General features: G+C 43.5%; 1 protein-coding gene across 2 annotated transcripts in view; it reads right to left on the minus strand.

The window, feature by feature from the left end:
• Nucleotides 1–16785, minus strand: part of ipo11 (importin 11) — a 417913-nt gene that overhangs the window by 381247 nt on the left and 19881 nt on the right. For both annotated transcript variants that reach the window (XM_048538184.1, XM_048538176.1), the window contains exon 2: nt 7813–7957. In XM_048538184.1, the coding sequence (XP_048394141.1) occupies nt 7813–7950 (138 nt within the window). In that variant the 5' untranslated portion in view covers nt 7951–7957. The remainder of the gene's footprint in view (nt 1–7812; nt 7958–16785) is intronic.

Consider the following 16785-nt stretch of genomic DNA (forward strand, 5'->3'; position numbering starts at 1 on the left):
TGATCTCAAAAGCAAAATTAATCTATTGTACAAATGCCATCTCTAATTAAGAGAGCCATACTTCCGACTTTTCCTTCCTAAATGTGACATACATTTGAATATTCAAGTTGCAGTCCTTATTATCTTGTAACCAAGTCTCTGCATCAGCTATCATATCATACATATCATGGGCTGAAATGGGACGAGGTCTGTTTTAAAATCCCAGAATTAGAATCAAAGAATCCCTACCCATCAAATCCACCAACCCTCTAAAGCGGATCCCACCAAAGCGGACCTCCCTACCCCATCTGTGTAAAAGTGCTTGTCCCATGGCCAATCCAGTTAGCCTGTACATCTCTCGATGCTATGGGCAATTTAGCATAGCCAATCCACCAGTACATCTTTGGACTTGAAGGATTACTGCAATTTTTAAAAGCAGATTGCATACACTCATTTTAAATGCTGTTCACACAACAATTGCTTCAGGCTGTGAGAAAAGCTTTGTTACAGGCTGAAAATTAAGACAGATTTGGCGACATTTAATTGATTGATCTGTGAAATTGTCAACATCAAAGGTCTCCTCCATGCCAACTGCTATGTGATTGGTTACCAAGTAGCTGAACAACATGGGAGTATGAATGTTTAGGTCAGAAGCATTCCAACTCTGCAATGGGAAACAGCAGTTTCTTTCTGCAGAAGCACCTCAAGCCTGAAGACAACCAGTTCAGGTGTCTGTGTTTCCGTGAGCTGTGACTTTTAATTAGTAAGTCAGAAACCTTTATAAGCGAGAACCAAGAACCTGTGCAAATAAGTGTGCCCGGAACGGGGTAGGTCAGGGAGCAGCGATCTGATCAGCAAAAGGTTTATCTTAGCAAACCCTATGGGCAAGTACTATTGAACCACGTTCCCAATCTCTCTCTCTGGTCCATCTACCCATTTTCTTCTGTATCTGTCTCCATGCTTATGAAAGAGAATTTTTATGGGGTTAGAATTTAAATTTGTATATCTATAGATCAAATTATTATCTGCAGTTTGAAACTAGTAAAAAAAAATCTTACAATGTACAGAAACCTGGTCCACAGTAAAGGTAAATTTTGGAATTGTGCAAACTTTTATAAAATCTTAATGATTCTGGGAACAGTGGGACTTGACTTCCAGCACAATATCCAGTGGGGCATAACAAGAAAAACTGATTTGCTTCATCACCTCCAAAAATCTAATTGTTCCAATTTAAACCTTTTGCCCTCTTAACTTCAATCATAGAACATGGAACAATACAGCGCAGAACAGGCCCTGTGGCCCTCGATGTCGCGCCGACCTGTGAACTAATCTAAGCCCATCCCCCTACACTATCCCATCGTCATCCATATGCGTATCCAAGGATTGTTTAAATGCCCCTAATGTGGCTGAGTTAACTATATTGGCAGGCAGGGCATTCCATGCCCTTACCACTCTGAGTAAAGAACCTGCCTCTGACATCTGTCTTATATCTATCACCCCTCAATTTGAGCTATACCCCCTCATACAAGCTGCCGTCATCATCCTAGGAAAAAGACTCTCACTGTCCACCCTATCTAATCCTCTAACCATCTCATATGTCTCTATTAAATCCCCTCTTAGCCTTCTTTTCTCCAATGAGAACAGACCCAAGTCCCTCAGCCTTTCGTCATAGGGCCTGCGCTCCAGACCAGGCAACATCCTGGTAAATCTCCTCTGCACCTTTTCCATTGCTTCCACATCCTTCCTGTAATGGGGCAACCAGAACTGTGCTCAATATTCCAAGTGAGGCCGCACTAGCGTTTTGTACAGTTGCAGCATGACATCACGGCTCCGGAACTCAATCCCCCACCAATAAAACCTCACACACTGTAAGCCTTCTTAACAGCACGATCAACCTGGGTGGCAACTTTGAGGGATCTATGTACATAGAACATAACTGCACAGTACAGGCCCTTCGGCCCTCAATGTTGTGCCGACCTGTCATACCGATCGCAAGCCCATCTAACCTACACTATTCCATGTACGTCCAGATGCTTATCCAATGATGCCTTAAATGTACCTAAAGTTGGCGAATCTACTCCCGTTGCAGGCAAAGCGTCCCATTCCCTTACTACTCTGAGTAAAGAAACTATCTCTGACATCTGTCCTATATCTTTCACCCCTCAATTTAAAGCTATGCCCCCTCGTGCTCGCCATCACCATCCTAGGAAAAAGGCTCTCCCTATCCACCCTATCTAACCCTCTGATTATTTTATATGTTTCAATTAAGTCACCTCTCAACCTTCCTCTCTCTAATGAAGACAGCCTCAAGTCCCTCAGCCTTTCCTCATAACACCTTCCCTCCATACCAGGCAACATCCTCATAAATCTCCTCTGCGCCCTTTCCAAAGCTTCCACATCCTTCTTATAATGCGGTGACCAGAACGGTACACAATACTCCAAGTGCGGCCGCACCAGAGTTTTGTACAGCTTCACCATAACCTCTTGGTTCCGGAATTCGATCCCTCTATTAATAAAAGCTCAAACACTCTATGCCTTCTTAACAGCACTGTCAACCTGGGTGGCAACTTTCAAGGATCTATGTACATCGACACCGAGATCTCTCTGCTCATCTACACTACCAAGAATCTTAACATTAGCCCAGTACATTGCCTTCCGGTTACTCCTACCAAAGTGCATCACTTCACACTTGTCTGCATTAAACTCCATTTGCCACCTCTCAGCCCAGCTCTGCAGCTTATCTATGTCTCTCTGCAACCTGCAGCATCCTTCGTCACTATCCACAACTCCACCGACCTTAGTGTCGTCATGAACACCAAGATCCCTCTGCACATCCACACTACCAAGAATCTTTCCACTGACCCAGTATTCTGCTTTCCTATCATTCTTCCCAAAGTGAATCACCTCACATTTATCCGCATTGAACTCCATTTGCCACCTTTCGGCCCAATTCTGCAGTTTATCCAAGTTTCCCTGCAACCTGCACCATTCTTCCACACTGTCCACCACTCCACCAAATTTTAGCGTCTTCTACAAATTTACTAACCCATCCACCATTGCCTGAATCCCAGTCATTTATAAAAATGACAAACAGCAGTGGTCCCAAAACAGATCCTTGAGGCACACCACTAGTAACTAGACTCCAGGCTGAATATTTTCCATAAACAACCAGGACTACTATCCTTTTTCCCCATCCCATATCAATGCTCCCTTTGTGATGACAATGGATCAGAACCCTGAAGTACCATGGACATCATTAACTTTTTAACTCCAAAGTGTCTTCAATCTAAAAGAAGTCTGCCAAATATAATAGCCAAAATTCAGTCTGGGACTCATGGAATGTCACACCTACAGCTCGTCAAGGAAATCCCGAGAGAGCGAGCGAGAAAAACAGGAGCAAAATTTTAAAGAGAAAGAAATGTAATAAGAAGACATAACAGAAGTTGTGACTCTTCCCCCGCATACCCACCCAAAGGAAAGCCTCCTGTTGCATAATGGAAGTTTTGGCCTTCCATTATTTGAGCAGCATCCGAGAAAGGGATTTAAAGAAAACAAATGCAACACTGGGTTAGTGGTCTGACATCCAAGTGAGAGTAACAGCTCTAAGAACAATCATAAGCAATCCAGCCCTTCAGCTTAAAAATGCAACAAAAAAAAACACCCTCGAAAGAAATCAAGACAAAAGCATTTCAATCAACCTACAAAGTTAGGAATCTTGAAGTCAATTGTATTTCTACCAACTTCACGTCTACTGGTAATCTCCAGCGTAAAAGCTGCAATGTTCAACTACCCATTCTTCATGAATAAGTCAGAATGACAACAATTGAGGTACTTAAGAGAGTTTATGAATTTGATTGGGTGGGTAGAGACAAACTAATTTGGGTAGTCCAATTGAAGAAGAATATCTTCAAAATGCTGGCTGGTTGTTCGAGGTGACCTCAATCAGAACAGTTAGTAACAAAACCTGAGGCGATTAGGAATTCTTACCCCCAACATGTTGGTGAAGCTAGGTCAACTGAAAAGCTTTTAAACTAGAATCTATTCTCATCAGACACAGGTAATGGATTTAATCAGGGAAATGGATTTAAGGCACAGATCTGCCATGATGTAATTGGGACTGCTATGCTGTTCGTTGAGCTTATAACCTAATCTTTCTTTCTTTCCATGAGTTTACGTCGCAATTAAACAGCCAAAAACAAGTACATTTCTACTGAGAATGAATGTGATGGTAGCTTCCATCCCAAAAGAAAGCACCATATTAAAAGATAGTCAGTGGCTGTTGAAAAGTAGATTAACACTGGCAATCATTTTTGAAACTGATGAGATGAAAATAGAATTCTATTAGCTCCCTCACAAAATAACATACACAGGTCAATGGCATACTAAGAACTATTACACTTTGTTTCCAAATGCCTCGATGGATTTTTAAAAAAAATATTGAACTTGATTTGATATCATCTGCAGTCTAAATCTTTACCTGTAAATTCTCATAAAGATTAACATTTTTCATGGAGATTTCTTTCAACTGAAGGCCTAAGCTGACTGAGCTCAACAACCAGCAATCTGCACTGAGTACCTTAAAAGGCATTTCTTCAAAGCACTCAAACGTTTTCTGCCACATGACAATTTAGAGACCACTATTTATGATTTTACATCAATTTATATATAACAAACATTTCAACATTGGCAGAAAATGAACCTGCCACAAAAACTGGTTACAGAGAACATTAAATTTTGCCACTTCAACAGTTCATTTGGTGTTCCTAGCATCCAATGTCTATAGTCCCACAATGGAATTAGCATTTTACCGTTGTAAAACACCAACTCCCGCTGTCAAATTAAAGGCATCTCACAGTGTAACCACTGATGCATTCAGACTGTCTAACCCAAGTGACAGTGATGTCATCAGAACACACCACAAGTTCATGTACTGGTAGCACAGCCTGTACAAGTCAGGGCATCATCATACATCCATAATCAAGGATGGGCCAAGACAATTTCTAATTGTAAAAAAATCACAGAATTTTTTGTCAATGACATGATATCTCCAAAAGATTCTGTGGCCCTGGTGGCATCTGCTGCTTTCCCATAATCTGAATTCATGTTCATCCACTGTACTTATCCTGAAAGACACTGCCAAAGCTCAAGTTCCGCTGTCATAAATAAAATTCACATTTTCATTCACAAGACAAATTTCATATTTTGTTATTAAACCAAACATATCTAGATATGATTCACCACTGCCCCATTCATTGTCAGAGGCTGTCCAACATAATGTTTAATTCATTTTCCTATGGTGTAGCTCGCATTGCTTCAGGTTGAGTTAATAATGATAATCAAATTCTGTACCATTTTTACACCATCACTAAGATGTGATTTCCACATCCATTCATCTCATGCTTTCATGCAATCTACTTACAGTCTAAATTACTAATGTATACAATGGCTCCTCCAACTGATTCGACAAAGCAATTCTATTCCATTTAACCCTACAATTGGACAGTTACAATTCCAGCAGTGACCTGCAGATATCTCAACGTGCATTGTGATCTGCAAGCTCACCCTGAAGTGCCTTGAGATGCTGTTTAAGACCAAGCTGTACTCAAAGGGGAATATACTTTAGAAAATCAACAACTACACAAAAGAATCAAGAAACAAAGGATTCAAATTTGCAGCCACTCCAATCATACAATCTAAAGTGAATCCAGACACATTTCAATGTGACTGTCACATCTCATAGATACTGCGATGATTGTGCCTTGATTAATGGTTCCCATAAACAAAGAAACATACAGAGCTTTTTTAATTCACAGTCCTGTGAAACCACCACTGTGCTCGATGACCTACTGTGGCTCCTTGTTCATCAACATCCCCATTAAATAATTCTAATCCTGGTTCTCAAATCCTTCCATGGCCTCAACCATCCCCACCCTGACACTTCTCAGAGATACCGGAGCTCCTCCAACTTATTCTGAGCAAACCCATTTTGGTAGTGGCAGCAATGGTGAAGACACAGCAATGTCTTCCGTTGCCTAAATCCAAAACTCAGGACTTCCTTCCCTAAATCTCCCTGGCTCTTTTCCTTGGGATAAGGGGCTGACAATTGATGCCCATACACACAAGCCCTCCAAAAGATTGAGATGAGCCACCTTTGTGAACTGCAGTGCAACTGACATGGGTGCACCCACAGTGCCATGAAGAAAGGTTTTTCGGTATTTTGACCCAATGTCATATGATGTGAGGTCGAATCCTGCAAAAAGTGTTCACCAAATTCACGATTACCTGGAATTTCAGAAAACCACCAGTTTCATTCCACTACATCCCCTTACTCTTCAACTCATTTGGATCTTTAAAGTGCTAGCTCCAGTGCAACAAAAACAAACTCCATGAGGTGACCACACCTTCTACCTCCCGCCAACACCTCTACAATATCACACAGTGACCGTTTCCATTCTAATCTATTTAAAATCAGCTAAAGTGTAACTTTCAATGACTTCTCTTTTTTGCTCCCACACCATGACCTCTCTCAATAGGAACTATGGTGACGAGACAGACAGACAAAGTTTAGACATATGGTGTGTTGAGTGATGGTAGAATTTTTTTTCAGGGTGAATACAAGAGGAAGTAGGGTTGCAGCATAATAGGGAGCTGTATGTGGAATGTGATGACAGTAAGGGAACAGTGATGAACCGAGTGTGGTAAACGCTATGAGAATGCAATGGGAGCATTGTACATCGGACTGACAACCCACATTCTATGCCAGTCCTAAAGAATGTGGTACGATGTAATACTATTAAGCCATAGGCTATTGAAAAGAAATGGAAGTGGTTAAGAAAATGGCAATGAAAGGCATGCATGAGCATCAACATAGAGTCCATCATTTCAGCCCCATGACACCGCTGTAGAAATTCATGTCCTGAGGCTAGGCACCATGCTCTTCGGAGGGTTGATATGGATTCAATGAGCCAAGTTATGCTGCAACCCTACTTCCTCCTATATTAACCCCGAAACAAAAAGTCTACCACCACTCAACTACACCTGCTGTTTCAACACAACATAAGTCTGAACTTTGTCTGTCTCATCACCACAGTCCCCATTTACAGAGGTCATAGAGTGGGAACAGAAAAAGAAGTCATTGCAAGTTACATTTTAGCTAATTTTAAATAAATTAGAATGGAAACAATCACTAACATAGCAAAGGTGTTGGTGGTTGGGGCGGGGGGGGGGGTGCAGTGACAGAAGGAGCGGTCACCTGTCTCCAAATCTGCAGACTCATGCAGTGTACTTTTGCGGCAGTCACTGAAGCTAGAACTTTAAAAGGAATCCAGGTCCTTGGGCACTGTGAGGCAGCACTGCTAACCACTAAGCCACCACGCCACGAGTGTCTCAACCATGTTTCCCAAAGTTCCAAAATAGAGGTCAAGTATATTTCCGTTTGTGAATTTTAAAACAATATGATCCTTCTGAATTCAGCAAACTGGCATGATATCTGGTCATACCTAAACACTTATAGTGCAACTTAATTCTGATTAAGTACAGTCACGCACAGTAACCTAGACATTTCTTGTCCACAAAGAGGTAAAATTAAAATCTTAACTTTATATTCAATATTTAAGTTACCTTAAATATGAATATATTTAAAATGCCAAAAGAATACCAAATTTTATTGTTTTATGAATTTAAGAAACAAGTTGTTGAATGACCATCCCATGTAATATTGTTAGAAACGTTGACTAATTGCTTATGTAACTAACAGTTGCATATAAAACTGTTACTTTGTTTATCCAACATGCTACACCAGGAGGTAGATCCATGCCATTAAGTATAACTCACCAACAAAGCTGAGTAGAAACCAGGTTGTGTCTCCCATTGTTTTAATTGCTCCTCAGCTGGCTTCAACACAGCTGTGTCTTGACTAGAAGCCTGGGTCAAAGTCTGCAGGACAACAACACTAGCACAGCTGATATCCATAGAGAACCTGGCGTGGAAATACAAAAGTACGTTCAACATACAAAATAGCACATTCACCCTGGAAAATGAGCAAAGACGAATGGTTCCTCTACTGTTTAAACAGCTAAGTTCAGTAGATTGGTTAGCTGGAACACTACTTTGTGATGCATAGTAATGGCAATAGCATGGGTCCAAATCCCATACCAGGAGAAGATACCACAAAGGTCCCACTTTCTCAACCTTGTCCCTTGTTCGAGGTGTGCTGACCCTCAGGTCAAACCAATACCAGTTGTCTCCCTCTAATGGGCAGGCAGCCCTCTGCTCTGGTAAAACAGTGGTGACTTTACCTTCACAAAATATAAATTGCACTGCGCAAAATTAATATTAATGCCTAAGAAGAAAATCAATATCATCTTTGCAAATAACATGGACAAAGATAGCAGAAGATTCATATATTACTGATTAATCAGAATGATTCTAAAAAGGTGCACAAGAAGCAGCAGGAAATGGACATACCTGTACATAAGTCACTAAAGATAGCAGAACAGGTAGAGTAAGCTGGATATCCAAACAGACCTGGGAGTTCAGGTACACAGAACTTTAAAATAATAAAAACAGATGCAGAAAATAATCAAGGCAGCCAACAGAATAGGACTGAAGTGTAAGGACGCAGAAGTTATGCTGCAGCTGTACAAAACCCTGGTTAGACCTCACTTGGTGTGCTGAGATGAAGTCTGAATGCCACAACATAGAAAGGATGTATTAGCCCTGACAGGAGAACAATGTAGGTTTACAAGAACGATACATGGACTTCAAGGAAACAAGGAGTTTTATATAAATTAGACCTGTTTTCTCTAGAATATACAAGGTTAAGTGTGATCTGATTAAAGTCAAGTTTCAAACAGGAAAAGACAGGGTAGATAAAATTAAACTATTTCCACCGGTTGGAGATTCTAGAACTGCCATTCTGAAGAAGGATCACTGCACACCAAATGTTAGCAGATCTGGCAGCAGCAGAGTTGAGTTCCTCCAGCAATTTCTGTTTTCTATTCAGATCTTCGGCATCCAGTTTTATTTTTTCCCTAAAAGGAGTTCATTGGCTGTAAAGCATTTGGGTCACCAGTTATTGAGAAAGGCTCTTCGGAAATAAAAACATAATTCATTTACTCCATTTCTGACATCTGAGCAAAACAGCTTCCAAATGATTTTATAAAGGTCTGCAGTGTATTGTATGGTGCCTTCTTCATGCTTCCTTCCCTCAAGAATTCAAACTGGTAACAGAATTAACTTTCCATTGCTCAGGATTGGTCTGCCACAGCTACCAGGTCAATAGTATTGACTACTCCTTTAATTATCTGCAATTAATTGCAACAACAAAATAACATTGTTGAAAAAGTATGAAGAAATTGAAACACAGCACATTTATATTGGTGAAGCAAATATTCATCCCACTGTAAGTATTGGAAGTATTCCAGATCGCCTATTCACTATTTGTAACTCATTTAATCAGATGCACTGATTCAATGTAATGAAGAATGCTAATTATTTGTTCATGTATTTGTATAATTTGTCTGCATATTAAAAACTGAATGCAAAAATGCTTGATGAAAGAAACAAAATCTAACAAAAATGTTGCATTTTGAGGTTATCACTGCTCTTAAACAACGCAAAGGCAAATCTATGAACAAAGAGCACTGAGTTCATTGCTTAAAAACTGGGAAGTTTAGGTGAAAGATATCATGTTGTAAACAAAAGATCCAAGCTGGAAGTTATGCTGACGTGACACACACTGGTTTTTAAGTGTTTTCATTGCAAGTTAAGACAGAAGTAAGAAATAGTTGAGGAGGAAAGTGGAACACATTCAACAGAGCTGACAAGGCGGCCCTGGAAAGATTCAATATAGGAACGATGTAATCTCACCAGCAAAGGACAGTAATCCACAACAGAACCAATACATCGAGAAAGCTCACACACTACTAGCAGATATTGACACCTACCAACAGATGGCGACAGACCCAACACCACAGCTAGAAAGAGATAATGGGAACTGCAGATGCTGGAGATTCCAAGATAATAAAATGTGAGGCTGGATGAACACAGCAGGCCAAGCAGCATCTCAGGAGCACAAAAGCTGACGTTTCGGGCCTAGACCCTTCATCAGAGAGGGGGATGGGGGGAGGGAACTGGAATAAATAGGGAGAGAGGGGGAGGCGGACCGAAGATGGAGAGTAAAGAAGATAGGTGGAGAGGGTGTAGGTGGGGAGGTAGGGAGGGGATAGGTCAGTCCAGGGAAGACGGACAGGTCAAGGAGGTGGGATGAGGTTAGTAGGTAGCTGGGGGTGCGGCTTGGGGTGGGAGGAAGGGATGGGTGAGAGGAAGAACCGGTTAGGGAGGCAGAGACAGGTTGGACTGGTTTTGGGATGCAGTGGGTGGGGGGGAAGAGCTGGGCTGGTTGTGTGGTGCAGTGGGGGGAGGGGATGAACTGGGCTGGTTGAGGGATGCAGTGGGGGAAGGGGAGATTTTGAAACTGGTGAAGTCCACATTGATACCATATGGCTGCAGGGTTCCCAGGCGGAATATGAGTTGCTGTTCCTGCAACCTTCGGGTGGCATCATGGTGGCAGTGCAGGAGGCCCATGATGGACATGTCATCAAGAGAATGGGAGGGGGAGTGGAAATGGTTTGCGACTGGGAGGTGCAGTTGTTTGTTGCGAACTGAGCGGAGGTGTTCTGCAAAGCGGTCCCCAAGCCTCCGCTTGGTTTCCCCAATGTAGAGAAAGCCGCACCGGGTACAGTGGATGCAGTATACCACATTGGCAGATGTGCAGGTGAACCTCTGCTTAATGTGGAATGTCATCTTGGGGCCTGGGATGGGGGTGAGGGAGGAGGTGTGGGGACAAGTGTAGCATTTCCTGCGGTTGCAGGGGAAGGTGCCAGGTGCGGTGGGGTTGGAGGGCAGTGTGGAGCGAACAAGGGAGTCACGGAGAGAGTGGTCTCTCCGGAAAGCAGACAGGGGTGGGGATGGAAAAATGTCTTGGGTGGTGGGGTTGGATTGTAAATGGCGGAAGTGTCGGAGGATAATGCGTTGTATCCGGAGGTTGGTAGGGTGGTGTGTGAGAACGAGGGGGATCCTCTTGGGGCGGTTGTGGCGGGGGCGGGGTGTGAGGGATGTGTTGCGGGAAATGCGGTCAAGGGCGTTCTCGATCACTGTGGGGGGAAAGTTGCGGTCCTTAAAGAACTTGGACATCTGGGATGTGCGGGAGTGGAATGTCTTATCGTGGGAGCAGATGCAGCGGAGGCGGAGGAATTGGGAATAGGGGATGGAATTTTTGCAGGAGGGTGGGTGGGAGGAGGTGTATTCTAGGTAGCTGTGGGAGTCGGTGGGCTTGAAATGGACATCAGTTACAAGCTGGTTGCCTGAGATGGAGACTGAGAGGTCCAGGAAGGTGAGGGTGTGCTGGAGATGGCCCAGGTGAACTGAAGGTTGGTGTGGAAGCATCTGCTCCCATGATAAGACATTCCACTCCCGCACATCCCAGATGACCAAGTTCTTCAAGGACCACAACTTCCCCCCCCCTCCAGTGATCGAGAACGCACTTGACCGCGTCTCCCGCATTTCCTGCAACACATCCCTCACACCCCACCCCACCAACCTCCGGATACAACGCATCATCCTCCAACACTTCCGCCATCTACAATTCGACCCCACCACCCAAGACATTTTTCCATCCCCTCCCCTGTCTGCTTTCTGGAGAGACCACTCTCTCCGTGACTCCCTTGTTCGCTCCACACTGCCCTCCAACTCTACCACACCCGGCACCTTCCCCTGCAACCGAAGGAAATGCTACACTTGCCCCCACACCTCCTCCCTCACCCCTATCCCAGGCCCCAAGATGACATTCCACATTAAGCAGAGGTTCACCTACACATCTGCCAATGTGGTATACTGCATCCACTGTACCCGGTGTGGCTTCCTCTACATTGGGGAAACCAAGCGGAGGCTTGGAGACCGCTTTGCAGAACACCTCCGCTCAGTTCGCAACAAACAACTGCATCTCCCAGTCGCAAACCATTTCCACTCCCCCTCCCATTCTTTAGATGACATGTCCATCATGGGCCTCCTGCAGTGCCACAATGATGCCACCCGAAGGTTGCAGGAACAGCAACTTATATTCCACTTGGGAACACTGCAGCCCAATGGAATCAATGTGGACTTCACCAGTTTCAAAATCTCCCCTTCCCCAACTGCATCCCTAAACCATCCCAGTTCGTCCCCTCCCCCCACTGCACCGCACGAGCCCAGCTCTTCCCCTCTACCCACTGCATCCCAAAACCAGTCCAACCTGTCTCTGCCTCCCTAACCTGTTCTTCCTCTCACCCATCCCTTCCTCCCACCCCAAGCCGCACCCCCATCTACCTACTAACCTCATCCCACCTCCCTGACCTGTCCGTCTTCCCTGGACTGACCTATCCCCTCCCTACCTCCCCACCTATACTCTCTCCACCTATCTTCTTTTCTCTCTATCTTCGGTCCGCCTCCCCCTCTCTCCCTATTTATTCCAGAACCCTCACCCCATCCCCCTCTCTGATGAAGGGTCTCGGCCCGAAACATCAGCTTTTGTGCTCCTGAGATGCTGCTCGGCCTGCTGTGTTCATCCAGCCTCACACTTTATTATCTTGGATTCTCCAGCATCTGCAGTTCCCATTATCACATATTCAAGAACAGAACCCATTTGTAACCCAGGGACTGCCTATACTGCATTCAGTTCTCACTACTTCATTTCAGGAAGATTATCTTAGAATCTAGAACCTAGAACGTCGCTCAGTACCATTGGGCTGCAGGGTTCCCAAGCGGAATATGAGTTGCTGTTCCTGCAACCTTCGGGTGGCATCATTGTGGCACTGCAGGAGGCCCATGATGGACATGTCATCTAAAGAATGGGAGGGGGAGTTGAAATGGTTCACGACTGGGAGGTGCAGTTGTTTATTGCGAACCAAGCGGAGGTGTTCTGCAAAGCGGTCCCCAAGCCTCCGCTTGGTTTCCCCAATGTAGAGGACATATTTAGATGACATGTCCATCATGGGCCTCCTGCAGTGTCACAATGTTGCCACCCGAAGGTTGCAGGAACAGCAACTTATATTCCACTTGGGAACACTGCAGCCCAATGTAATCAATGTGGACTTCACCAGCTTCAAAATCTCCCCTTCCCCCACCGCATCCCAAAACCAGCCCAGCTCTTCCCCTCCCCCCACTGCATCCCAAAACCAGCCCAGCCTGTCTCTGCCTCCCTAATCTGTTCTTCCTCTCACCCATCCCTTCCTCCCGCCCCAAGCCGCACCTCCACTTCCTACCTACTACCCTCATCCCACCTCCTTGACCTGTCCATCTTCCCTGGCCTGACCTATCCCCTCCCTACCTCCACTCTCCTCTCCATCTATCTTCTTTTCTCTCCATCTTCGGTCTGCCTCCCCCTCTCTCCGTATTTATTTCAGAACCCTCACCCCACCCGCTCTCTGATGAAGGGTCTAGGACCGAAACGTCAGCTTTTGTGCTCCTGAGATGCTGCTTGGCCTGCTGAGTTCATCCAGCTTCACACTTTATTATCTCTGTTCTTGAATATGTTGTGAAGACAATTTTTTGCAAGTCAGAACACAATGCAATACAGGGCAGTATAAAGTAGTTATTCATTAGTATGAGTAAATGGTCAAATATTTAAAATTAACATGAATGCCAGAACTTGATCCTAAGTATGGACGTTCATAAATCGAGACCTCCTGTACTCCACATGGGGTCTCTCAAACTCTGTACAGCTTTAATTTAACTCCCACCATTTTGAATCCCAGTTTTCCACTGAGCCCAACATTTCATGTGAAAACTTTTTTTTAAATCTGTGCTTCGGCTTTTAATGAATTTTGTACATGGACCCTTAAGACTCTGTTTACAGTCATAGGGATCCACAGCATAGAAAAATGTCCTTGGGCCCTTTGCGTCTGCTCTTTCACAATTCCTAGCTGTTCAACATCTAGAAAATACTCCAGTCTGGTTTTCTTTGGTTCGAAGTACACAAATTTGTAAAGAACCCAAAAGTATTTATTGTGGCTTAGCAAAAGAAATTTGAGATTAATGGAAACAAAGACATTAAGAGTCATTGATTAAAGCAAATCACTATACCTAAATCATTAACAGATCAGTAACTGAAGCATGACACAAGACTAAATTGAATGTTGCCTTCTGAAAGTTATAAAATTATCTCTAAAAGTACACCAGTTAACAGATGATACTTTATAATATAGTGCCATCTAGTGGCACAAAATGCAAGCAGGCTAAATAGTGAGTAGTATGGAAACAGACCGCTTTGGTCCAACTCGTCTATGACGACCAGATATCTCAGGTAAATCTAGTTCCCATTTCCCAGCATTCGGCCCATTTCCATCCAAACGATTCCTATTCAAATACCCATCCAGATGACTTTTAAAGGCTGTAGTCCTGTCCTGTACAGCCGCAACACGGCCTCCTAACTCCTGCACTCATTGCACTGTCCAATTAGGCAAGCATACCACATGCCTTATTCACCATTCTACCTACCTGCAACTCCACTTTCAAAGAACTATAAACCTACACTCCAAGGTCTTTGTTCAGTAATACTCCCCAGGACCTTACCATTAAGTGTGCAAGTGTTGTCCTGATCTGCCTCTGCAAAATGCAGCAGCTCACATTTATCTAAATTAAACTCCACTTGCCACTTCGCAGCCCATTGGCCCATCGGATCAAGATCCCATTGTACTTGGACGTACTTCTTCGCTATCCGTTACACCTACAATTTTGGTGTTATCTGTGAACTTACTAACCATACCATCTATGCTCACATCGAAATCATTTGTATAAGTGACAAGAAGCAGCGGACCCAGCACCGACCCTGGTGGCATACCACTCATCACAGGCTACCAGACTGGAAAGCAACCCTCCACCGTCATCCTCTGTCTTTCACCTCTGAGACAGTTCTGTATCAAAATGGCTGGTTTCTCCTGTATTCTATGTGCTCTAACCTTGCTAACCAGCCTATCACGAGGATCCATGTCAAATGCCTTACCGAAGTCCACACAGATCACGTCCACTGCTCTGTCCTCATCAATTCTTTGTTGCTTCTTCAAAAAATTCAATCAAGGTAGTGATACACAAATTTCCCCACACACAAAGCCATGCTGACTATCCTTAATCAGTCCCTGCCTTTCCAAATACATGCAAATTCTGTCCTTCAGGATTTACTCCAACAGCGTGCCCAACGCTGACATTAAGCTCACTGGTTTACAGTACCCTGGCTTTTCCTTACCACCTTTCTGAAATAGTGGCACCACATTAGCCAACCTCCAGTCTTCCGGCACCTCACCTGTGGCTATCAATGATACAAATATCTAAGCAAGGGGTCCAACAATCACTTCCACAGCTTCCCACAGAGTTGTAGGGTACATCTGATCATGTCCTGGGGATTTATTCACCTTTATGCATTTTAAGCTGTCCAGCATCTCCTCTGTAATATGGGCATTTTTCAAAATGTTGCTATTTATTGGCCCACTTTCTATAGCTTCCATATCCTTCTCCACAGTAAACACTGATGCAAAATACCTATTTAGTATTTGCCCCATCTCCTGCAGCTCCAAACACAGGTGGCCTTGCTGATCTTTAAGGTGCCTTATTCTCTCCCTACTTATCCCTTTGTCCTAAATGTATTTATAAAATCCCTTTGGTTTCTCCTCAATCCTATCGGTCAAAGCTATCTCATGTCTCTTTTTTGCACTCTTGATTTCCCTCTTATGTATACTCTTACTGCCTTTATACTCTAAGGATTTACTCACTCAATCTCTGCTGTCTATACCTGACACATGCTTTCTTCATTTTTTTGACGAAAACCCTAATTTATTTAGTCATGCAGCTTTGCATACACCTACCAGCCTTGCCCTTCACCCCAACAGCAACATACTGTCTCTGGGCCCTTGTTATCTAATTTTGGGAGGCTTCTCATTTTCCATTCATCTGTTTAACTGTGAATATCTGCCCCCAGTCAATTTTTGGAAGTTCTTGCCTAAAACCATCAAAACTGGCCTTCATCTGAACTAGAACTCCAACTTTAAGATTCAGTTTATCCTTTTCCATCACTATTTTAAAATTTATAGAATTATGGTCACTGGCCCCAAAATGCTCTCCCACTGACATCTCAGTCATCTGCACTGCCTTACTTCCTGACAGTAAATTACATTTTGTACCTTTTCTAGTTGGTACATCCACATTCTGTACTAAATACATTAGTCTGGGAAGTACCAAGTCTCCTTTCATTCCGCAGTTCCTTACTTCAGTGTGCTTGCAGCAAACTTTTCTTTCCTTCCTGCTAAATTTGCCCATATTTTACTCTGGGTAACAAACTTTTCTCCTTCTCTTGTCAACAGCAAAGTTAGTTACCATTTATTCGATCTCTTCATCCAAATTATCAATACTGTACTGACTGAAAATAATGAGACCCGAACACTGTTCTTTCTTGCACTCCCCTAGCTACAGCCTTCCAACCTGAAAATGACCCAAGTTATTGTTAGCCTGCTTCCTGTTGGCTAACTCAACCTGTGCTTATACATTACTCACTACATGATGCACTCTTTGATTGTATAATGGCTTTTGATGTGGCACCTTACTGAACACCTTTTGGAAATTCAAGCAGATACCAACAAGTTTCCTTTTGTTCCGTCTATTAACCCTGCTTATTATTCCAAGGAATTTTGATAAATTAGTCAAAGACTCTTTTCTCTGTCACAGAACTATGCTGACCCTACCTTTATTATGATTTTCTAAAAGGCCTGCTATTACCTC

Source organism: Stegostoma tigrinum, chromosome 1 (assembly GCF_030684315.1).
Source record: "Stegostoma tigrinum isolate sSteTig4 chromosome 1, sSteTig4.hap1, whole genome shotgun sequence".
In the NCBI taxonomy this organism is placed as follows: Eukaryota; Metazoa; Chordata; class Chondrichthyes; order Orectolobiformes; family Stegostomatidae; genus Stegostoma; species Stegostoma tigrinum.